This window comes from Quercus robur, chromosome 6 (genome assembly GCF_932294415.1).
Source record: "Quercus robur chromosome 6, dhQueRobu3.1, whole genome shotgun sequence".
Classification (NCBI taxonomy): Eukaryota; Viridiplantae; Streptophyta; class Magnoliopsida; order Fagales; family Fagaceae; genus Quercus; species Quercus robur.
In genome coordinates this window covers 24,478,956-24,503,346 of record NC_065539.1, presented here as the reverse complement: position 1 = coordinate 24,503,346, position 24,391 = coordinate 24,478,956, and the positions used below count along the sequence as shown (strand labels likewise).

The 24,391-nt window shown below is 38.9% G+C and overlaps 1 protein-coding gene across 1 annotated transcript; it reads left to right on the top strand.

Annotated features, from left to right (window-relative positions):
- The first annotated feature begins 222 nt into the window (after positions 1–222).
- On the top strand, positions 223–3,674 carry LOC126733334 (probable pectinesterase/pectinesterase inhibitor 51). The gene is made up of 2 exons (XM_050436577.1): positions 223–1,512; positions 2,853–3,674. Exons 1-2 carry the CDS (start codon positions 468–470, stop codon positions 3,536–3,538), a joined length of 1,731 nt encoding a protein of 576 aa, XP_050292534.1. The 5' UTR covers positions 223–467; the 3' UTR covers positions 3,539–3,674.
- Positions 3,675–24,391: the final 20,717 nt, after the last annotated feature.

The window sequence follows — 24,391 nt, the reverse complement described above, 5'->3', positions numbered from 1 at the left end:
ACTATCATCCCTCCACCAATCACAACTCACCATGTGACTAGTTATGGCATTTATTATGCCAAAATATGTGACATCAAGTGGCGAGTTGTGATATTTATTGTGCCAAAATATGTGACACAAGAATTATTCGTAATTACACAGCATATCCACCCAAGCAAATGAGTCGGATCCTTCCTTCTGTCTCTCCCATACACCCCACCTCCAAATGGTTTCCTTCTATTTCGTCCTACCTTCACCGAAGACGACACACAGACTCACATTCCAGTCCACAAGAAACCCGTGACTCAGTCAGAAAGAGAGCCCGTGAACCCAATTTTCTAATTTTACTGTTTGTTTTTCCCCTAATATCTGTATTCAACCACTGTTGGTTAAATCCTACCATCAAATTCTAATCCATTATATCCCAATTCCATATCCAAATCAAATCACCCGACATCACCCATACTCCACTACTCTATATATATATTATGACACTCTCAATCATTCATCACAGAAAACCCACAAAACCCATTTTCAATTTCTTATCAAAAAAATCATCTACCTTACTTCTCATCACCATGTCCACTCTCTTCTTCCTTTCCCTCCTCTCTCTCATCCTCTTCTTCTCTCTCTCCTCTGCCTCTCGCCACCACCACCACTCTTCCCCCACCGCCAAACCCACACCCACATCCACACCCAGTTCTTTGATTCAACAAGTCTGTAAAGCCACTCGCTTCCCCGATCAATGCGTGAGCTCCTTATCCCAATCTAAACAACTCCCTGCAGATCCAACCCCTCTCCAGCTCCTCTACTCATCGATCTCTGTCTCCTCTGATAATCTCCGTACAGCCCAATCCATGGTCAAGTCCATCCTAGCCTCCTCCTCAGGGAGCGTAAACCGCACAACCGCCGCGACCAACTGTCTTGAAGTTCTCGACAATGCACAGTACCGGATCTCTATCACCACCAATGACGCCCTTCCACAAGGCAACCTCAAGAACGCTAGGGCTTGGATGAGCTCTTCTCTTCTCTCCCAGTACGATTGCTGGTCAGCTCTCAAGTACGCAAACGACACGAGCTTGACGAACGAGACGATGTCGTTTTTGGACTCGTTAACCCACTTGACGAGCAACGCGCTGAGCCTGTTGTTTTCGTACGATAATTTCGGAAACGACACCGCTTCGTGGGTTCCAGCGAGGACCGAGCGTGATGGGTTTTGGGAGCCTGTGGGGAAGTCCGGTGGCGGGTTTAAAGGTGGGGTTCCGACGGACTTGAAGGCGGACGTAACGGTGAGTAAGGACGGAAGTGGGTCTTATAAGACGGTGCAGGAGGCGGTGAACGCAGCGCCGGAGAACGGTGGTGGGAAGAGGTTTGTGATAAGAATAAAGGCAGGGGTGTATGAAGAGACGGTGAGAATTCCGTTGGCGAAGAAGAATGTCGTGTTTTTGGGAGATGGGATTGGTAAAACGGTCATTACTGGGTCTTTGAATGTGGGCCAGCCTGGGATTTCTACCTACAATACGGCTACAGTTGGTAAGTTTTTCAATGCATATCTACTCTCTACTCTATACTCTATAGTGCTTGTTTTAGACTAATAATGGGGATTAGACTAGTTTAACTCTAATATAATAATGGATTTGGAGGACCTAAAGTAAATGTATTTTTTATGGATAGGGAATGAAATAGTTTGACGGAAAAAATAAAATGGTACAGACCAAAAAGAGTAATTATAAAAAAGGAAAAAGAACTTTTTTTTTTTTTTGGGAGGCAAATGAAAAGGAAAAAGAACTTTGATGGTATCATTGATACAGGGGTAATTTTGAAGTGGAGAACAGGCTGGTGGGCCTAGTATTAGTCTAGTCTAACTAATAACGAAATTCTTATGCATAGGTATTGACTATTGAGTATGAGAGAGAAAATGTAGAATTACACGCTTTCTTTTAGGCAGTTCCACATCCACTACTCCAGTTGCATGTGGGTGGGGCTCATTGTTCCCAGGCGTGAGTCAACAATACCACATGGTTTGGTCGACGTCTATATCTACTTCCACTCAAGCGTTCCTAGTCCTAAATCCACTGCGAATTGTCTCGCCTAACTTTTACTTTTTTTTCTTCTGCTAAATTACTAATTAATCCTTTTAACTTTTCTTTGTTATTTATTCAGTCATTCAAACTTTTTTCTTTCCCTTTCCTTTCAGTCTTTTAACGTAACCTGTTTTCAATTAAGCGGTATCCAAGCGTCCAATCTGGCAATTGGTTTTTACTTTTTAGTATCTTTCATATTCTAAAACAGCATCGTTTTGGACAAAAGTTGATGAAAGAACTACTACACTGAAACGAATGAAATCTTTTAACGAAGTTAAAACACTGAAACGAAATAGATGAAACCTAAATAATTGAAATGAAAACATGTCCAAGTTTCAATTTGTAATTGGTAAGCTAGCCTTATATATATATATATGTTTTTGTTTTATTGAATAAATTATTGAGTTTTTAGCCATTGTATTTCTGACCATTAATTTTAACTGAATAAATGAAAAACCCGAAGTTATATTATGTTTTCAGTGACATTTAGAAGCACAAATCCATCCATTCATGTGAAGCTTATTTCGAAACCAAAGTGCTTGTGAAATGATTTATTTTATTTTATTTTTTTGATAGGTAAAATTAGGGAGTACATAAAATTGTGAAATGATTATAGTTAAATGGTAACTTACAAGACACTGGTGAGAGCTAAAAATGCAAATGATATCCTTCTTTGCAGGGGAAGAATTAATTGAGTCCAAAGAATGTAAATGTGAGGAAGCAGTTATAATGAGTTTGCTTTGTTAATCACTTGTTGTTCTAATGCTTTAATCATCCATTCCTGGGCAGCTGTTCTTGGCGATGGATTCATGGCTAGTGGTCTCACAATCCAGAACACAGCCGGTCCTGATGCCCACCAAGCAGTAGCCTTCAGATCAGGCAGTGATTTATCTGTCATCGAAAACTGTGAATTCCTGGGCAATCAGGATACTCTTTATGCTCAGTCACTACGCCAATTCTACAAATCATGCCGGATTCAAGGCAATGTGGATTTTATTTTTGGAAACTCGGCATCTTTTTTCCAAGACTGCGAGATCTTAGTTGCTCCTCGGCAAATTAAACCAGAAAAAGGCGAGACTAATGCCATCACTGCACATGGCAGAACAGATCCTGGCCAGTCAACAGGTTTTGTTTTTCAAAATTGTTTGATTAATGGCACCGAGGAATATTTGAAATTGTACAATAGCAATCCCAAAGTACACAAGAATTTCTTGGGGAGGCCATGGAAGGAGTACTCCAGGACAGTTTTCATACAGTGCAACTTAGAAGCTCTTGTTTCACCACTAGGTTGGCTGCCATGGAGTGGCGATTTTGCGTTGAAAACGCTTTATTATGGGGAATCTGGGAATTCCGGATCAGGTTCAACTGCGTCCAAGAGGGTAACTTGGAGTAGTCAGATCCCTGCACAACACATTGACACATATTCAGTTGAGAATTTCATTCAAGGAAATCAGTGGATTCCACTATCCAAATAATTACCTAGTCTTTTTTTTTTTTGGTTAAGATTAGCTAGTAATGAGTCATAAGAGAGACTTTAGAGCTTGTTTTATTTAAACATGAAACCTTATATTATAATTTATAATGTCAAGTGATAAATTTGTTTCAATGAAATTTATTTAAAATTTTGAAGTTTAAAGGAAACTTACCCAAACTAAGTTTTTAATAAATTATATGAAACTGTATAAGATTTAAATGAAATGTTTTTAGAAACTTTCAATAGGAAAGAATCAATTTGAGTATACTTCAAATATAAAAAGGCTACTGAATTTTTGTTATATATTATTGTGGTCGCCTAGGCCACAATGATGAAATGTGTTGAATGGCTAATATGTAATGATAAGAGTAGGAAGGGCAACTTCATGGTGCATGGTTGAGGGCTTTGCCTATTCAAGTTTTTTTTTTTTTAAAAAAAAAAAAAAAAAAAAAAAAAAATCTTTGTGTGATATTCTCACTTCGTTTAGGAGCTTATAAAAGAATGGAATGGAATATAATACATTTAAGAAATAGAAAGGAAATAGAAAGGGAATGAAAAGAAAGGAATAGAATGAAATTAAATAATCTTATTTGAAAATTTTGTTTTAAAGAGTTTCAACTTATGAAGTTCGCTCTTGATGATTGCTTTTTGTTATGAATCTAGTGTTTCCTAATGAGGATTGATGAGAATAATAGGGAAATTGACTAAATTTGAAGTAGTCACCTTCCATAGAGGAAGAAAGATATTAAGAGAGAAATATGCACTAATGCACTAAGTAATTGATTTATTTTTCAATGATGGAAATGTTACTACAAGTAGGTATTTATAGAACCATAAAATTATTCTATTGGCCCACATGGCCTTATCCCAAGGATCCTATTATTCCCTATGTACATTAATAATTCCAACATGTGTTAAATGTGATTAACATGCTTGGAATTGTAGCTAACTAACTAAATGCATTCTATACCCAAATGTGAGTTTCTAACATTTCCCTCTTCTAAGTGAATGACTAGTATTGCTATATCTTGTTCTTTTAAAGAATTGATGTGGTGTCATGGGATTGACATTGAGGACAAAGATCATCCCATTACGGCAATTTATTAATTTCAAAAATAGTAATCTGGGCGAGCAAATTAGAAATGGAACATCTAGTATACTAGCTTAGTGACTAGCTGTGCTGGTCCGTTCCCAACAATCCTAGGCTTTTGGGCCTTGACCTCTAATTTACTTGTATTTTGGGTTGGGCTTATCCCACAATGGGAGGTCCAAGAGGTGTTTCTTTAAGTATATGAGAGAATTAACATTTCTTTTACACCAAACCCCCCAGTTCTTAGCTTAGCCGAGATGACCATTAGATAGCCGAGCTTCTACCCTAGAATCCGAGCAAGATTCCCTTATCCCCGAGTTAAGTCTTTTCTTACTACTCTCATGTTTCACTTCCCAAAATTTTCCAACCCCCTACATCTTGCCTCTACTCCCCTATTTATAATCTCCCCTTAGTGGGGTTGTTATGATGAGGGGGTTTTTTCCCATGTCAGTGGGTCCTTCTGCTCTATATTCCTGACCAGATAGGGCCCACCGTCTGTTGCTGATATGATCTTCTTGGAACTTGTGCCAGACCCCAATCATTGCTTGGCGGATGGATTCCCCATGGCATTATCCTTTGTTCAAGTACGTCGAGGGGGATACGCGGTCTAAATGTTCGGCTGGGCCTAACTAGGCTCGGTTTAATGTCAAAACAGATTGAGGCCCTTTAGGAATGGGTTGCCAGCTTGGGAATAGGCCAAGATTCTTGGTCTGCACAATAGGCCCCCACGATCCAATTTTTAGATCATGGGAATAGGATCATAGTCCTACTTTCAACACGTACAGGATCATGCTTGATGTAACCATTGCCTCTCGGGGACGTCAAGCGTCAAGTAATGAATGCGCCAGATTTGATAACATGCTTTTTATGCACGTGCTGATCTAGCTGTCAAAATCAACGGCCAGGATTGCCTAACCGTTCAATTATCGAGACGCGCGTGGGATGAAGTGTAATTGTGGTTGGTAAATTTCCTGCCCAAAGCATTTAGTGCACCCCCTCTATAAATAGCGTTTGATTAATCCATCTAATTTATTTCTCTACTTCATTTCTTCTCTCGAGTTTCAGTCTAAAGCCTTCTAAGTCCCAAGTCTTCCTATCCCCGAGAACACTCCTCCTCCTTAGAACGTTTCCCCCTTTGTAAGTCTTCTACTCCCAAGTTTGTTCATTCCTTAGCTTTCATTAATAAAGGGATTTGCCCACTTAGTTAATACTGACACCACTATAGAGGCCTTTAAGGCCAAGTACAATATCCCTCAGGACCTACACATTGATACTGTCCATAAGAGGATATAGAGGATGAGAGGGTGCCGAGGGTGATATTCATTCCCTTAATGGTAGTCCTGGAGGGTGGGGTGAGATTTCCACTAGATTCTTTATTGTTAGGGACCCTTAGGTTTTATGGGCTTAGCCCCGACCAGTGTCTGCCTAATTTTTATAGGGTAGTTGGATGTGTCAGCCAACTAAATAGGCTATTCAACCCAAAACTTACCCACCACAATATTAACTTCCTATATAACTGTTATGGTAGCCTTACTAACAACTACTACCTTAAAGTTCGGGACCCCTGAATAAGGTTAATATCCTACCTACCAGACTCTAATAGGAATTCCCAAGGGGAATTCATAAAGATGAGCGGAAACTAGCTTGCCAATCAACTTACTTACTCGACCTCACCTCGAAAAGCAAGTCGGTAACCCAAAAAGACTGTTATGCATTAGTCATCACATTATAGTTTATTTATTTTTATTAACTGCTCTATCTCAATTCTGGGTACACTAGGCTGAACATCAACTTGGTTGAAGCTCGGGATTTGAATTGGATTCTCCGTTTTGAGGTATTCGTTTACTCTGACAAACAGTTCCGAGCTTTGCACCTCATACCCGACTGCACCCCCTCCTACAATAGCTTTCAGGACTCAGGAATCGCATTCCTAGCAAAGCAACCCCTATTGATGTACATCAACATGTGGTTAAAAGGAATCCTGCCGGACATTTTGGAGAACGAAGATCGGCAAAGGGGTTCTTACAAAAGAAGGGCAAATTCCTTGGAACCATTCAACGACGGTTCATGGGACATGGTCTTCAGAGCAGAGATTCAACACAAGCCCGTGGGTGAAGTTGAAGGCACCGAAACTAAGGAGACAATGGTCTAGAGGAGGGACATTTAACTGACCAACTACTTCCACGGAGCCCGGACTCTTAGGGGTAGACACTTCCTCCCCAATTTGCGGCGGTGACTCTTGGTCGCGGACGAAAGAGGCAGTAGCTCGGGGGAGCAGGCTAGAACCCAACCCTTGGAATGCGACGCTCCTATTCCCCCCATTGTAGTTGACCCACTAGTCTCCCAGCGAGTTGTCTCTCTCAAATGCAAGACAACAGGCCACCGATTGTGGGGACGAAGGGGACCTCATCATCCACCCCCTTAGCCTTGAGATATCACCATTCCTTCATGCTAGGTGAGGGGCCCCTTCCTTCTACATCATCCATACAGACGTGGAGAAAGGGTGATGACGGATGGGTAGCAGATAGCCTCGGGAAGGCCTTACTATTGCTAGAGGATGTGCACTTTTGGGATCATATCACGGATGAGGACATTGTCCTCAACGTGAAGTGGCATTCCATAGCTATAAGTATTCTTCCACGGTCATTTTCAGTGACCTCGTATGTATATGTCCTTGTTGCCTCATTACTAATGAGTGTTTTCTCTTAGTTATAGGCCGCAAGCGAGAAGGCCTTGAAATAGGTTGCGGAGTCTACCCTCCAAGAGAAAACCCAGGAGGTTGCTCAAGCTGAGAAGAGGTTGGCCGCTATTGACTTCTCAGGAGGCTGCTGATCAAAAGGTGGAGGTCCTGAAAAAGAAGGTTGAGGAGTCTAACACCAAATTGACTCAGGCTCTGAGCGTCGTCATGGCCCAAGATGAAGAGCTCATGGCCACGAAGAAGAGGTTGGAGAGTACTACGACCTAAAATAAAAAGAATAGAAATGAATGAAAATGAATGGAATGTAAATAATTTTGTTTGAAAGTAACATAGAGACAATGGAATGAAATCATTTTATAACAATATTACTATTTGACCCCTATTTTAAAATAAAGGGTTGAATATATAGGAGTATTTTGGGAGTTTTAGTAAAGAATTCATTAAATTTAATTTCATTCCCTCCCATTCCTCCCAATTTAGAGGGAAATGAAAATTTGAGGTTTTAAAGGAATAAAAAGGAATGAGTGTTTCCTTCTACCCATTCCATTCCCTCCCACTTAAACTCCCAAATAAAGGAATAGACTTTCTATTCCCCATGTTAAAACTTCCAAATAAGAGAAGGAAAGAATATTTTAACACTATTCTTTTCATTCTTTTCCATTCCCTCCTCCCAAATGAGGGTAAGGGTTTAATAAATTATATGAAACTAGTATAAGATTTAAATGAAATGTTTTTAGAAACTTTGGATAGGAAAGAACCAATTTGAGTATACTTCAAATATAAAAAGGCTATTGAATTTTTGTTATATATTATTGTGGTCGCCTAGGCCACAATGATAAAGCATGTGTTGAATGGCTAATATGTAATGAGAAGAGTAGGAAGGCCAACTTCATGGTGCATGGTTGAGGGCTTTGCCTATGGTATCTAAGTTATAAAAAAAAAATTGGTATGATACTTACACTTCGTTTGGGAGCTCATAAAGGAATGGAATGGAATATAATGCATTTAAGTAATAGAAAGTAAATGGAAGGGGAATAAAAAGAAAGGAATAGAATGAAATTAAGTAACCTTATTTGGAATTCAAAAAAAAAAAAAAAGTTTCAACTTATGGAGTTCGCTCTTGATGATTTCTCTTTATCATTAAACTAAGATATTAATTGGTTTTTGGTGTAAGTGGGAAATGAATGGAATATAATGCATTTAAGTAATAGAAATGAAATGGAAAGGGAATGAAAAGAAAGGAATAGAATGAAATTAAGTAACCTTATTTGGAATTTTTTTTTTCTAAGAATTTCAACTTATGGAGTTTACTTTGGATGATTGCTTTAACTAGTTGAGCTAATTGGAACTCATACATTATTTGGAAGTTTTAAAATAAAGAAATAAAAATGAATGAAAGGTAAGTAATCTTGTTTAAAGGTAACGTAAAAGGAAAGTATTTGAATCATGTAATCATAATATTACTGTTAAACCCTTGTTTTAAAATAAATAAATAAATATATATATATATATATACATGGGCATTTCAGGAGTTTTAGTGAAAATTTCATTAAACCTTATTAAATTCCCTCCGATTCTTCCCAATTTCGGTAATAATGAAAATATGAGGCTTGAAGGAATAGAGAGGAATGAATGATTCGTTTATATCCATTCCACTACCTCCTGATTAAACTTCCAAACAAGGTATCCGTTAAAACTCCAAAACAAGGGAAAATGAGAAATATTATAAAATTATTTTTTTTATTCATTTTTATTCAATTCCTTTCCGTACTCCCAAACAAGAACTCAAAGTAATTCAAATAAGGTTAATGATTCTCATGGAGGTCCAAGCAAGGGATAGACTATTGAATGGTAATAAGAGGAGAGCTATATTGAGCCCAATTCCTCTGTGATGGTGGTTAGTGAAGTGCCATTGGAAGTTCCTAATCAAGACATGACTAGGAACATGCAAATAAAGGAGATAGTTGATCTACAAATAATAGGGAGATGACCATGACGTGGAGTGTAAGGTTAATCGGGACAAAAATGTGGAGGCGACTACGTCATTAAAAGGTTGTCCAAGCTGTATTCAAGTCTAATTTGGTGGAAGAGATTAGCTCATGTGAAAGACATGAAACTTCCCTACCCACATCTTATAAACGAAACTAGGCCTCTTTCCTATAATTCATGATGCCCAAGGCCCCAAACAACACTAATAAGATCTATTGTAATAAGATAATGAAGAAATAAATGATACTAAGTTTGGGCACAATGAGGCTATTTTAAGCTAAACCTGAGATGGGCTTAGGAACCCACGTACAGTTGAGTTTCTTCACCATTTGGTGAAAACTAAATATCCCATGGTAGTGTTCATCATAACAACACCATTTGATAAGTTTTGAAGCCAAACGTGTAAGAGTTTGAATTAGGTGTTAAAATGCTATGTTTGTGGAAATAGTAGGTTTTGGTGTGGTAGGCTTATGTTATTGTGGCATCAAGAGACTCAGTTTGTGGACCAAAGCTATTATTATTCTCATATTTACGAGACTTTACTCTTCTAAATAAAATGCCACAATTGGTGGTTTATCAGATTCTATCGCCACCATGATTGTCAAAATCGCGATCCGGATCGTAAAATCACATGATTTTACGATCCCACCTCATCAAAAAGTTTAAAATCGTAGCAAGATCGCAAAAATGGTAGAATCGTGTAGGATCGCATAGGATCGTAGGATCGTATGAGATCCTACTGATCCTACCATTTGGCTTGATTTTTTTTTTTTTTTTTTTTTTTAATTGGGATTCATTTGAGTAGGATAATCCACCTAAACTCACAAGTCCAACGGGTTATCAAAAGCCCAATAATGAATTGAAGTCCCAAATTTACCCCTATGTCAACATAAAATCTCAAAAAACCTATAGTACTTAAATTTAACATTTTCAAAAACAAAAACTAAAATATTTAGATGATGAAATGAGATATGACAATGACAGTGATTGGATTAGAAGAATCTTAGAGTGGGAATTCTCTTTTGGATTTCATATTTGTAATTAGCTAGTTTACCTTAGATTGAGAATTTTCTTTTGGATTACATATTGTAAATTTGTAGTTAGCTAGTTTTCATATGCTAACTAGCCTAACTTATTTTGGATTTGGAACTTAGAATTTGGAAAACATTTTCCATATGTGTAGATAATATTTTGGCACTTAATTGCTAATTAAACATGTACTGAACTTTTTAGATATATTATGTCAAAAGTTAAATATATTTTGTTTTGTTAGAATGACATAAGAACGATGTAGTGCATGCAAATTACATTTTATGATGCAATTTTTTTTTTAATGGATGGATTCATATTTTAAGTGATTATATAACATATAAAGTCACTATCAATAGGTTTTTTTTGCTTAAAATCTAAAAATAGGTAGGATCTTACGATCTACGATTCGATCCTACGATCCACGACCCTACGTAGAATCCTGATTTTGACAACCTTGATCGCCACCCCGATACTCCTCTTAGCATGAGCCATGGCAAATATATCAAGGACTTGAGTACCATCTAATGATGTCATGCCTATCCGTAAGTGATTTTAATGAAATTATATCATCCAAAGAATATACGGGAGACTTAGTTTGATCTTCTACTCAAATGTAGGCTTTTAGCAGGGTGCATAAGGATTGCAATTTGAAAGACATGGTTTTTGCATGCTTAAAGTTTATGAGATGAAACAATTGTATGGAAGGTGGTTATGTATGTGTAAGACTTGATATGTTTGTAGAATCCTACTTAGTTTGGTCTACATTGCCACGCGAGGGTGCGGCACTTGGTTCTGCCAATTTCTAATCATTTTGTCCTACTACTAGACATCATGATAGAAGCACAGGTGAGATAAAAGAGGCAAAAATATTTTCGATTTGAGGAGTTTTGGTCTAGTTATGATGGTTGTGAATTTATGATCAAAGAGACTTGGCAAGCTACTCTAATTGGAACTACCTTGTTCTGTTTTGTGAACAAGCAAGCTTTGTAGGGTATTTAGGAGATGGAACCATCAGGAGGTAGTTAATCTTCAAATATGCTGTACAAGGGACATACTCCAACATGTCAATAGTGGAGAACAAAAAGGAGGGAATAAGTGGTTGTTCAAAATCACACAACGTACTTTCGATAAATTCCAGCCTTAAGTCATTTTTGGAGTTAAGTGCTAAATGTTATTAGCCTCCAAATTTGGTTGCCCACATTAATTTCCATGATTTTGGTAATTTTCTAAACTTGATATCTCTTAATCTTCCTTTTCATCAAGCCGCCTGTTCTAAGATATTAAGGAATACTCGTAGATCCATGAGCAATTATAAATCTTTATGTAAATCAGTACCAAAAATGCATTTTTATGGTTTTCCTTAACTTTGGCCTATCTTACTGGTTAAATCTTTTGGACTTCCCAACCTCCATTTTGATCAAATGAGGTGTCATTGGAAAGCTTATGATGTCTTCTTCCTTAAAATCTTTTTTTTTTTTTTTTTCCCAACTTTCAAGTTGAGTGAGCTTGATACTTTGGAAAAATGGGTAGAAAACACAGTTTAAATAAACAATAATAGTAAAGTAGTTTTTTGTAATTATGATAAATTCATTTATTTTATTTAAAAAAACTTTGTTAAATCAATCTCACCAAATTGAAATTCATCACAAGACCTTTCAATGATACCTTATTTGGGACACTTGGAGGTCATTTGCTTATTTTCAATAAATTGAACTTTAATTAAACTTGAATAACATGTCGCCAAAATTAATTGATAAGCACTTTTTTTTTTCTTTTTTTCGCAATATCTTGCTTGTTCTCCTCCGATATTGGCCCAAAACTATCAAACTAAAGAAAATCAAATTATATACGACATGGGCCAGAAATTATCTCGATAAGAAGGTTAGATTTTTTTTTTTTTTTTTTTTTTTGTCAAAATGAGGTCAAAAAAGGGTCAATTGCAGTTAAACTTGGTTAAACTTTTGAACAGTGGTTAAAAACACTAATATTAACATGAAAAGATGAAGTTAAGCATTTGGGTAAAAATTTGACTTAATTTGACACCTTGCTAGTTATTTTTGTATAGTTTTGTTACTTTTTGTAACCCACCGTCTGTGGTGGAGGATATATTAGCTTTTGATAAGGCTAATTTACGTTGTAATAGACTTGTGAATTCTTAAGTAATGATTAAGCTTGTTTTACCGAAGAAAAAAAAGACACCTTGCTAGTTATTTTGACCTTAAACATGAAAAACTGTGTAATATGCCGTCCAATTGGGATAAATTCCATCATTTTAAATATTCCCACAATCCCACGATATATATCAACATACAGTTTGCATTTTTGTCTTAAAAATATGTATAAAAGAGAAGAGAATGAGAAGTAATAACATTGGGAGTATTAAATAGGTGTTTTGGAGGTTATATATATATATATATATATATATATTTGTGTGTGTGTGTCTGCACACACATACATTTTGGGTGGGTAAGGCGAAATGGGGTGAGGTAGGCAAGATCATTAGATTAGTCCCCACCTAATCCCCCTCTTCAAGACAAGAAAATCCACATAGGCAAGATGAGGAAATTTTGTTACCCATATTTATCTCAATTACTAAAGTTTAATCACTAATGTTGATGTCAATGACACTTTGACATAGTTCATGATAACTAATATTCAGATCTTAATCAATCTATTTATTTTTTGATAGTTTGATACTTAGGTATGGAGGATTTGAACTCTAAATGTTTTTGATGGGAAACACTGAAAAGTGCTAGTTAAATTATAAGATTCTTGACTACCTTAATTGATTTATAGTTAATTTAATTACTTTTAAATTTTATAATGTCATCAACATCAAAATAAATACTAATTTTAAAAAATATTTTGATATTTATATAAAATAAAATTTTCTTATATAATATATATATATATATATATATATATATATATATATTTTAAGGATATGATACCACCACTTGGTTTTTTAATTTTTCACCGTGAATATAAAATTAAATTAAACATTAACATTAAAACACTAAAAAATAAATCATTCTTCAATTATTAAAAAATCATTCCAATCCGAATGAGTAAAATACTTCATAGGTAGCCATTAAAAAAAAAACCTCTATAGGTACAATTAAAAATTTTAATTTCAAATGCACTAAATAAATTATATTCAACTATTAAATATTAAGGATTTTCAAGAAAGTTGAGAGTTTTTTAACTTAAGTAGTTGGCATCTCCCGTTATTTTCAATGGAAACATCCATATATATTTCAAATCTCCGCAACCCCTAACTACGATTTATAAAAGATAAAAAAAGTTTCTCAAATAATTTATTTTTAATCATAGGAAAGTTAAGATATGATTTTAAAAATAAAAAAGTTACCATAAAAAACGAAAAGGAATATATATTGGACCAAAAATATTTAATTATATTGGGTTAAATTTTAGAAAATTTACCATAACTTCTAAGCTAGGATATCTACCTTTTATTTATTTTTTATTTTTTTATGTTACCAATTGCAAAATTTGGGAATATAATAATAATAATAATAATTTAAGTAGCATTATATTGATATTATTTGGGAATCTTTTTTGTTAAAATTGTGTATTGAAAACTGAAATTTTAAGAGTTAAAATAGTCTCCTCTTGAGATGTAAAAGAATAATATTTTTGTGTTGAAATTGTGTTTTAAAACAAAATTTAAAGAAAAATATTAGATCTTAAATAGCTTCATAATCATGCTAATTTATATATATATATTTAAGCTAGAATGCAACAACACCCCTTTAGAATTTCTATAAGGGCAGGTTTTGGATCCTAAGCACACGAGGTAATAGGATTAAGGTCCAAAGAGCTCAATACAAAGAATTTTTAGAGAGTGGGCTAAAAACTAGGTTTCGGTGAGTTGGACAATGCCCATAATGGATTCAAGATTGAAATAAAACAAAGAAAAATAGGTTTTATGCAAAGAAATCCTTCCTCAGCAAAGTCCGAGGAGAGTAGTTCTTGAGCATATTCTTCTTAGACTTTATTACAATTTCAGTTCTTTGTGTTGCAGTATTTTTCAAATTCTTAGATGAACCCTCCCCTTTCTCCCTAGAGGATCTCTCATATTATATAGCCTCTTTTGACTGATCTTGGCCTTCCATTTGTTGATTATGTAGGCCACTACTCTAATGCTTATCCCATCAGACGCCCTTCTAAGTCTTCTGTTAGTTACGGCAACCAAGACAACACTGTTCAGGGGTATTCTCCACATAAATGCGGCCAGGGGGTTTGTTGGAGTGCATTAAATATGGTGGCAACTATCATCCCTCCAATCATGTTAGGGTTAACCCCTTCTTTGAAGCTCTTCCTTTACAGTGTGGCTCCCCTTTGGTAATATGCCATTGACGTGGCCATGACTCGCCTCTCCGGCTTTACCGTCCGAGTATATGGACTCCTCAAAACTGTATTGGCCTCCTTGGCCTTAGGTATGACACATGACATTATTACCTTATTAAATTTATATATCCCATAATAGCCCCTCAAAACTCTAGTTTTTCCCTCTTATCTGAGGAGAAAATTGGGGTTTTGATCTTGGGTGATTGGCTCCACCCACATCTTTGTTTTTCCCACATGAGAACGTCACTTCACATGCCCTGTAACCATTCCTTGCGCTTTGGAGTTCGTAATGTCTCATTAAATGCTTTATGCGACGCCTTGTCCCCCATGTCCTCTCGTGAGATGAAGATCCTACGACTAGTATTTTTCCTTGAAATTTGGGCAGGATAACTCCCACCCAACTCCGCCTCCTATATAAGGCGCCTGGGGGATTCATTTCTCCCACTTTCCAAATCTTCAAATTTTCAAGAAGCTCCTGAAGTGACCCTTGCAATCATTTCCGCAAGTTCCTTTATTCTTAGGTTCTCTTCTCCTCGACCAATCTTCTCGGCCTTCTGTTTTCTATTTCTTTCTTCACAAAAATTTCTTTCCCTTCTCCTTAGTCTACTTAAATAGGTAGGTTTGCTCATTTAGTAGATACCCCTACAGGTATGGAGGGGTTTAGGGCTCTGTATCACATTCCTTGGGGTGTTTCCTTGCGGTATTGCCCTCTAGGTGAGTGGCATGCCCTAAGAAAGGAGGGGGAGGTCATTATTCCCATAATTGCCTTCATAGAAGGGGGAATGAGGCTCCTCATAGGTAGAGTGACTAGGGACTACTTAATCACCCATAGGATCTGCCCTCACTGATGCGCGCCCAACCTGTTTAGAGTCTTAGGTAGTGTAGATGCTCTTAACAAGCAAATGGGATTGGGCCTCACCTGACACGATGTTGTCTGGATGTATGAATTTCATCTGCTTGCAAACTCTGCCTATTATCTTAAGTTTAGGTTTTCTAACGTTAGACTCATCTCGTGTCTCCCCAAATCCAACAAGGGCATGAAAGATGACTTTCTAATCAACTCGGGTGAATGGCATGACGGTCTTCACTGCCCAACCCAAGAGGAAGCACCAGGTGGGGTACCTTAGGTTTAGGTTCTCTAACAAGGGAATTAGTTTTATAGTTTGCTTCTTTCTTCATTCCTTTAATGTTTTGTTTCCTTTTGACTGATGACTCATTTTTCTAACTGTAGTTTTGCTTCTCGGCTGTTTTCCGCAGATAAAAGATATATGGCTCCTAATCTCAACTTTGTCAACATTCCAGATCTTATCAGGGTGCTGAGATCCAAGATGTTTGTGAGCGAGAACAAATAACTGAGAGCTGTCCACCTTATCCTCGACTTCACACCCCTGTTTGATAAGTTTCAGGACGTGGGTAACGCGATTAGAGCGAGTGATCCTCAGCTGGCTCGGATTGACATTTCGGTGCCCAAATTCCTAGCTCGAAAAGGCACTGTGCAGGTCGAGCTATCTTCGCATCGTTTTCCTCATGAAGCAGTTTCGAGAGAAGAGACAGCTTCCTCACGCTTGTCACTCGAGGCGGAGATAGACTAATTTCAGCTTGAGGAAGGGAGAGAGGAGCAAGGAGAGCCTATGATTCAGGTCTCGGATTCAAAAGACGAGTTTGATAGATCTTTAGGCGTTTGTACTTTTGAATTCATTGTTGCGCGCATAGCCAGCGATTCAGAGGAAGAAGAAGAAGAAATGTCGCTGGAGAGGAAGAAGGGTCTTTGTGAACTCCTTATGGGCAAGGCAAAGGGGTCGACGCCCAAAGACGCCTCAGGGTCTTAGCTCCCTCCTGCTCCTACTCCTTTAGTTAACCCCTTCGCGCTTACCAATCTGAAAAAGGAAAAAGAAGTGATCGAGGAAGGGGAGTTGGTCCCCTACATTGAGGAGGTTCCTTCAAAGCTTCCAAAGATGGCCAAGGGTAAGGGGAGGGCCTCTTCCGCCGAGAGTAAGGAGGATCGGCACGTGGTCGAGGTGCACCCTTCAAATCTGACGTGGAACCCTCAGCTGGAGCTAGACGGGGCAACTATACCATGGAACTCCACCATCAGGGAGTTCTAGAGAGGGAATGCCCATTACCTCACCAACGCTCTAGAGCATCCTCTCCTGCTGCCGAAGGACATGACTGCTTTGAAGAATGTGAGGTAGCAGGATCTCTTTCTATCCCTGAAAAGGGACTTGGCCTTGGAAAGTTTCTGAACATGCCTTATTGACTTCATGCTAGGTTGTCTTTTTCTTATTTGACAAACTATTCCTTTGTCGTTTTTGTGCAGGCCATCTAGGAGGTGTTTATTGCTGAGGAGTGGGTGAAAGATGCCCGAAATGAGGCTAGGCTCGTGGACAATCTTCGCGCAGTGACCAGCAAAGCTTTAGGCATCGTCGAGCAAAAGAATAAGAAGCTTGGTATGAAGCTAGTTGCTGAGGAGAGGGGAAGGAAGAGTGCTGAGGTTGGCCTTAAGAACGCCTAGGATCAAGCTGAAAAGCATTGTAAGAAGCTCCACTACGCTGAGATAGAGCTGGACACAGCCAAACAGGAGGTCGTGGATTTGAAGGCAAAACTAGAGAAGGCCAAGGCTGCTCGGGTGGTTAAGGCAGCTGCAGACATTTTAGAGAAGAAATTCTATGATCTTGGGGTGTAGGAGATCGAGGCCCGCTTGATTGAGGAGTTGGCTGAGGTCTACAGGGACTACTGCCAGGAGATGTGGAATGAGGTGCTGAACCTGACTGGAGTTCCTACTGCCTTGGAGTGGAGGAGGGCTAAAAACGTTTATTACCCACCAGACCTCCGAGAAGCTCCTGTAGCACTTCTGGGCCCTGAAGCAGATGTGACCCCTACAACAACTGCCCCCGAGTAGCCTCTAAGTACCCAGGCCTCTCTTCCCCCTTTTGAGACCTCCAAAGGGCCTGACAAGGTTGATGGCCAAGGCTAGGAGGGTGGAAGTGGCCAAGGCTAAGGAGGCTAAAGCTCTGCTAGAGGCCAAGGGCCTAAAGGCTGACCAAGGCAAGGAAGCTGCTCCCAAGACAAAGGAGTCTGAGCTGGTCAAGCCTCAAGCCGTGGCCTCAGTGAAGAAGGTCAACTCGGGCAAGGTTGCTGATCCTTTTGTTTCCCAGCCAGCCTACAAAGAAGACCCTCCTCTAGCCAAGGCTTAGCTTAGTATTTTTCTCTTCTTCTTCTTCTTCTTTCTTTTCTTTTTTTTTTGTTTGTTTTTTTTTTTTTTGTTTTTTGTTATGGCAGTTGGCCATAGTTTATGATGTAGAAAATACATTAACTTTTTCTTTATGAACTTTTGTTTTTCCTACAATATTTATCTCTGATTGGCTGTAGTTACTATTCTATCTTTTGCTGAGAGGTTAGATTGATGATGCTTTTAAGGGTGAACACACATACTTTAACAAAAGCTAATAGTAATGAATTGTTGTTAATTCAAATAAATTAAATCCATGTAAACAATGAGAAAAATAACTATGTGTTGATACTAAAAACTGTATAATCAACAGGAATGTCTAAGTCCTTAGAGACAAACAAAACACTTAGTAGAAAAAAGGGGGTGTTTAAGGTCTCTCATTTTAAGATTACCTTATGAATGTACCTTCAGAATCCTTTAACCAAAACCTAGAGTGAGTCCTCGTTTTCACATGATGATGCATATGCCAAGGTCCCATCCTTGGTGAATTTGCGAAGCGTTAATTTACCCAAGACATGTGGTCTGAGGGGCCAAGCATGGTCGAGATTCTGTTTAACACATGGATATTTGCTCAAGAAATATTAATTTACCCAAGGTATGTGGTCCAAGGAACCAGGCATGACCAAGATTCTGTTTAATATCCAAACAAGTAATCAAAAATATTTATTTACTTAAGGTATGTGGTCCGAGGGATCAGGCATGACCAAGGTTCTATTTAATATTCACACAAGTAATTTAAAAATATTAATTTATCCAAGGTATGTGGTCTGAGGAACTAGGCATGACCAAGGTTCCGTTTAACATTTACACAAGTAATCATGAATATTAATTTATCCAAGGTATGTGGTCTGAGGAACCAGACATGACCAATGTTCTGTTTAATATTCATACAAATAATCAGGAATATTAATTTACCTAAGGTATATGGTCTGAGAAACTAGGCATGACCAAGGTTCTATTTAACATTCGCACAAGTAATCAGAAATATTAATTTACCCAAGGTATATGGTCCGAAAAACCAGGCATGACCAATGTTTTGTTTAACATTTGCACAAGTAATCATGAATATTAATTTACTCAAGGTATGTGGTCTAAGGAACCAGGCATGACCAATGTATTTTTTTAACATTTGCACAAGTAATCAACATGACATATAACATCACAAATAAAAACATGGCAGAACTGCCTTTCATTAATAATAATACCTTTACAAGTTATTTACATTCCAAGGGTGCGGTACAACATTTTCATCTAGATCTTCTAGGAAGTATGCACCTATACCAATTACCAAAGTGATACAACATGACCCTTCCTAATTGGGCCCTAACTTTCCCCATGCTAGGTTTTTTGCAATTCTCACAACCTTTCTTAATACCAAATCCCTAGGGGCTAATGGTCTTAACTTTACACTTGAGTCATACCCCTATTTGAGTTTCTGCTGATAATACACTAATTGAACCATGGCATTTTCTCTCCATTCTTCAACTAGGTCAAGGCCTTTTTCTAGTAGGTTGTCATTGCTGTCTAGAGCGAATAAGCTTGTCATCAGTGTTAGGAATCTAGTCTCTAGAGGAATCACAGCCTCGACCACATAAGTCATTGAAAATGGGGTTTCCCCTGTGGACCTACGAGGGGTAGTCCAATATGTCCAAAGAATATGTGGCAGCTCTTCCACCCTTTTACCCTTTGCATCATTCAACCTCTTCTTGAGTTCATTCATTATGACTTTATTGACAGCCTTGGCCTGTCCATTTCCTTGTGGATAAGCCGGAGTTAAGTACCTATTCTTGATACCTAGTTCACAACAGTACCTTCTGGAAGCTTTGTTATCAAACTGAATCCCATTGTCTAAGACGAGAGTGTGGGGAATTCCAAATTAAGTGACAATATTTTTCCACATAAACCTTTTGGCATCTACGTCCCTAATATTTGCCAGTGGCTCCGCTTCAACCCATTTGATGAAGTAGTTAGTGCTGACCAAAAGCCATCTCCTATTTCCAGCTGCTTTAAGGAAGGGCCTTACAACATCCAATCCCCATTAAGCAAAAGGCCAGGGACTAGACAGAGGATTAAGGACACCCCCTGGTTGATGAATGTTTGGAGGAAATTTCTAGCATCGGTCACACTTCTTCACGTACTCTTGTGCTTCTTTTTGCATATTTGGCCACTAATATCCCTGAGTGAAGGCCTTGTGAGACAATGATCTGCCTCCTATATGACTTCTAGAGATCCCTTCATGTAGCTCTTCCAAAAGTGGTTTTACTGCTTCAAGATGAATGCATAGCGAATATGGTCCAGAAAAAAGCGCTTGTACAACTTTTGATCTTCAGACAACCAAAACCGAGGAGCTTTTCTCTGCACTTTATTGGCCTCCCCTTTCTCCTCGAGCAAGATGTCATCCTTAAGGAACAGCACAATAGGATCCATCTAACTAGGCCCTACCCTAATTTGATGAATCTGAGCCTTCTCTCTCTCCATCTCAGTGGGCTCACATAAATTCTCAACCAAGACAACTCGAGGTAAGCTTTGTGCCGAGGAGGTTGCAAGAGTGGTAAGAGAGTCCGCATGCATGTTTCTGCTTCTAGGGATTTGTTGTAAGGTGAAAGACCTGAACCCTGATTATAGGTGTCTAACCTGATTCAAAGACTCTTGCATTCTCGAATCCCTAGCCTCCAATTCTCATTTCACTTGACCTATAGCCAACCTCGAGTCTAAGAACAACTTCGCTGCTCTTCCTCCCATTTTCTGAACCATAGCCATTCTTGCCAATAAAGCCTCATACTCGGCCTCATTGTTTATAGCCGAGAAGCTCAACCTTAAGGATTTCTCAATAGCCCTACTCCAGATCCCGTTTGATTTGTTGCACCATCAACGTACATCTTCCAAGATAAAGGCCCTTACAGGGAGATCACGCCAACTGATTTTTCATCCATGCATTGCTCTTCCCTGTCCTCTCCCATTGGAGACTTAGTAAACTTGGCTACCAAATCTGCAAGGACCTGGCCCTTAATGGAAATGCGAGGCATATACTTGATATCAAAATCTCCTAGGATCATTCCCCATTTTGCAATTCTCCCTGTGTAGTTAGCTCTCTGAAGCAGTGATTGAAGAGGAAGTTAGGTGAGAACCACAACGGTGTGAGCCTAGAAGTAATGAAGGAGCTTCAGTGTAGTATGCACTACTGCCAAAATGGCTTTCTCCAATAGTAGATAACGAACCTCTGTTTCATGCAATGATTTACTCACATAATAGACTGGTCTTTGTACACCATCATAGACTCGTACTAGTACTAGGCTCACCGCAGGTGAGGCTACAGCAATGTAAGAAAATAGAACTTCCTTCTCCTCGAGCCTAGACATAATGGGTGTCCAAGAAAGATATTCATTTAACTGCTAGAAGGCCGAGGCACAATCTTCGATCTACTTAAACCCCTTCCACTTATGCAACAACTGGAAGAAGGGCCTGCACCTGTCTACTGACCGTGAAATGAATCGATTCAAAGCAGCAGTTATTCTTGTCAACTTCTGGACCTTTTTGGGATTTTGAGGAGGCTGTAGGTTGTTAATTGCTTTAATTTGATTAGGGTCAACCTCAATTCTACGATGAGTGACCATATAACCCAGAAACTTGCTAGAGCCGACGCCGACAGAACACTTAGAAGCATTATGGCGTAATTCATGTTTCCTCAGTATCTCAAAAATATTACCGAGGTCATTTACGTGCTCAAACTATACTTTGCTCTTTACCACTATATCATCTATATAGACCTTAATATTTTTGCCCAATTAAGGTTCAAACATCCTGGTCATCATCCTCTGATAAGTAAACCCTGCATTCTTTAATCCAAAATGCATCACTTTGTAATGATAATTCCCAATAGGTGTAATGAAAGCAGTTTTCTCTTGATCATCCAAAACTAATGGTATCTGATGATATCCTTGAAAAGCATCCAAGAAGTTCATCCGAGGATGGCTTACAGTTGCATCCACTAATTGATCTATTCGAGGCATGAGGAAGGGGTCCTCGGGCCAAGCTTTATTTAGATCCTTGAAGTCTACACATACTCACCACTTCCCACTTTTCTTCCTCACCACCACTATATTGGCTAACCACTCAGGGAAAAAAACTTCATTTATGGCGTCGGCCCGTTTGAGCTTAACCACCTCCTTCTTGACAGCAACAGAATGTTCCTTAGGTGAGCATCGAGGTAGTTGCTTTTTGGGGATGATGGAGGGATTGACTTTTAGATGATGGCAAATAAAATTTGGGTCAACCCTAAAAGCCTTATAAGCACTCCATGAAAACACATTAATGTTTCTCCTAAGAAACCCTATCAAGTCTTCCTTCTCCTAAGGAGGCAACTAAACTCCAACCTAGAAGAAGTTACCCCTGTCATCACCAATAATAACTTTTTCTAACTCCTCACACCTTACCTTTTCTACCACCACGTCCGTAGACTACACTGGCACCCTTGATTACTATAAACCCTACACGGCAGAAGCCGAGGACTCACCTCCGGTCTGATGTCTAATTGCAGCCACCAAGCATTACCTGGCCATAGACTGGCTTCCAACCAGCTCCTCGACCTGATCCCCTGGTGGATACTTCACCTTCAAGTGCAGGGTGGAAGACACAGCCCCTATGGCGTGAAGCCAAGGTCTCGTCACAATAATAGTATAAGGAGAGTATGCATGTACTACAATGAAATTTACTTCCACGACTTCTAACCCTACCTAAACGAGTAGTCTGATTTGCCCCTTTGGAAAGACGATCTTCCTATCAAACCCTATCAGAAGGGAGTCATAATAGGCCAGGTCCTCAGGCCCTAGCTTCAGCCCCTTAAGTAGGTCTGGGTACATGATCTCTGCACCGCTGCCCTGATCCACCAACATCCTCTTCACATCATACCCTCCGATCCTGAGAGTAACTACTAGGGCATTATCATGTGGCTGTAAGGTTCCAACTTTATCCTGATCGGAAAAGCTCAAAGCTGGTTGGGCCTCTAATCTACCCCTCTTTAAATCAAGGGGAAAGTCTCCTGTAGACGGCCGAGCTATAGACATCACCCTGGACGGCTGAGAACCAATCATTCCTAGAGCAACAAGAATGACACTAATTGTACCTAAAGGTGGTCTTGTTGAAGCATCTCTCTGAGCTCCTGACCTTACCTAACCACCCTGTCCATTAGGTTGATATAGGAATTGCTTCAATTTCCCACTCTTACCCAATTGCTCCAAATGACTCCATAACGTCCTACAATCCTCTATAGTGTGCCCTCGCTCTTGGTGGTATTGGTTGTGAAGGCTCTGGTTACGCCTTGTGGGGGTCTCCCCCCATCTTGTTTGGCCATTTAAAGTACGACTCACTCTTAATTTTTTTCCAAGATTTGGTGCACAGGCTCTCAGAACACAATGCTAACCACCTAAGCAAAAGTAGATCCAAATTGCCCAGCAAAATCTCTCTGAGGTTGGTTGCTGTTGTATCTATCGGACCTAAAATCCCTTCTATCCTGTGGGACCAACTTAGCTTTCCCTTTCCCTTGTTGTTCGCCTTCCTTGACCCGCTTGTACTTGTTAATGCGGTCCATGAGCCAATGTACAATCCTAACAGGCTTCCTTGTCAAAGATTTTCTCAAATCATGCTCGGCGAGTAGGCCGACCTTGAAAGTCCTTATTGCCACATCATTGAAGTTCCCATCTATCTCATTAAACATTTCCCAGTACCTGTCAGAATACGTCTTCAGGGTTTCCCCTTCTCGCATAGTTATAGAAAATAGGGAGTCTAAGGGCCGAGGAACTCTACTACAAGTAACAAAATGAGCCCCAAACGCTCTAGTAAGCTCCTTAAAGGAGTTAATAGAACCTTCCTGTAGACCATCAAATTATCGCATCGCCACAGGCCCTAAACTAGACAGGAACACCTTGCATATCAGAGTCTCATTCTTTGAGTGAACAGCCATTCTCTAATTGAGTTCCATATGGTCCGTTCTACCATTATACATGGTGAACGTTGGCTAAGTAAACTGCCAGGGGAGCTTCCCACCTTCAATCCTACTGGTAAAAAGAGATTTAGAAATCTGGTTAAGAGCCCTGCTCATAGCATCGCTGCCTAGACCTTTATGAGATGGATTCTTATTCCTACACTTATGATGGCGTTCCTCATCATACGAAAAAGACTCATTGGAAGGAGTTCTTGACCTAGGCCAATAGCTACCATCCCCATCATCATTAAAAGAAGGGTCAGAGCTTAAGGAGTCTTTCTATGTCGCTCACGGCATAACCTCCTCCGCAGACGGTTAATCTCCAACTACATGCTTCTAGTATTCTTTTCATGAGAGACGTGACTCCTACTTCGAGACTGGCTCCTACTAGTTTTAGTAGTATATACACTAATTTCACAATCTCTCCTACGTTCAAGGTTGAGGATATGATCTTGGCGTTAGGAA

Coding starts and splice junctions, on each gene's coding strand:
- LOC126733334 (XM_050436577.1), top strand. CDS start 468: ATGACACTCTCAATCATTCATCACAGAAAACCCACAAAACCCATTTTC. Junction 1,513..2,852: donor CTACAATACGGCTACAGTTG/GTAAGTTTTTCA, acceptor ATTCCTGGGCAG/CTGTTCTTGGCGATGGATTC.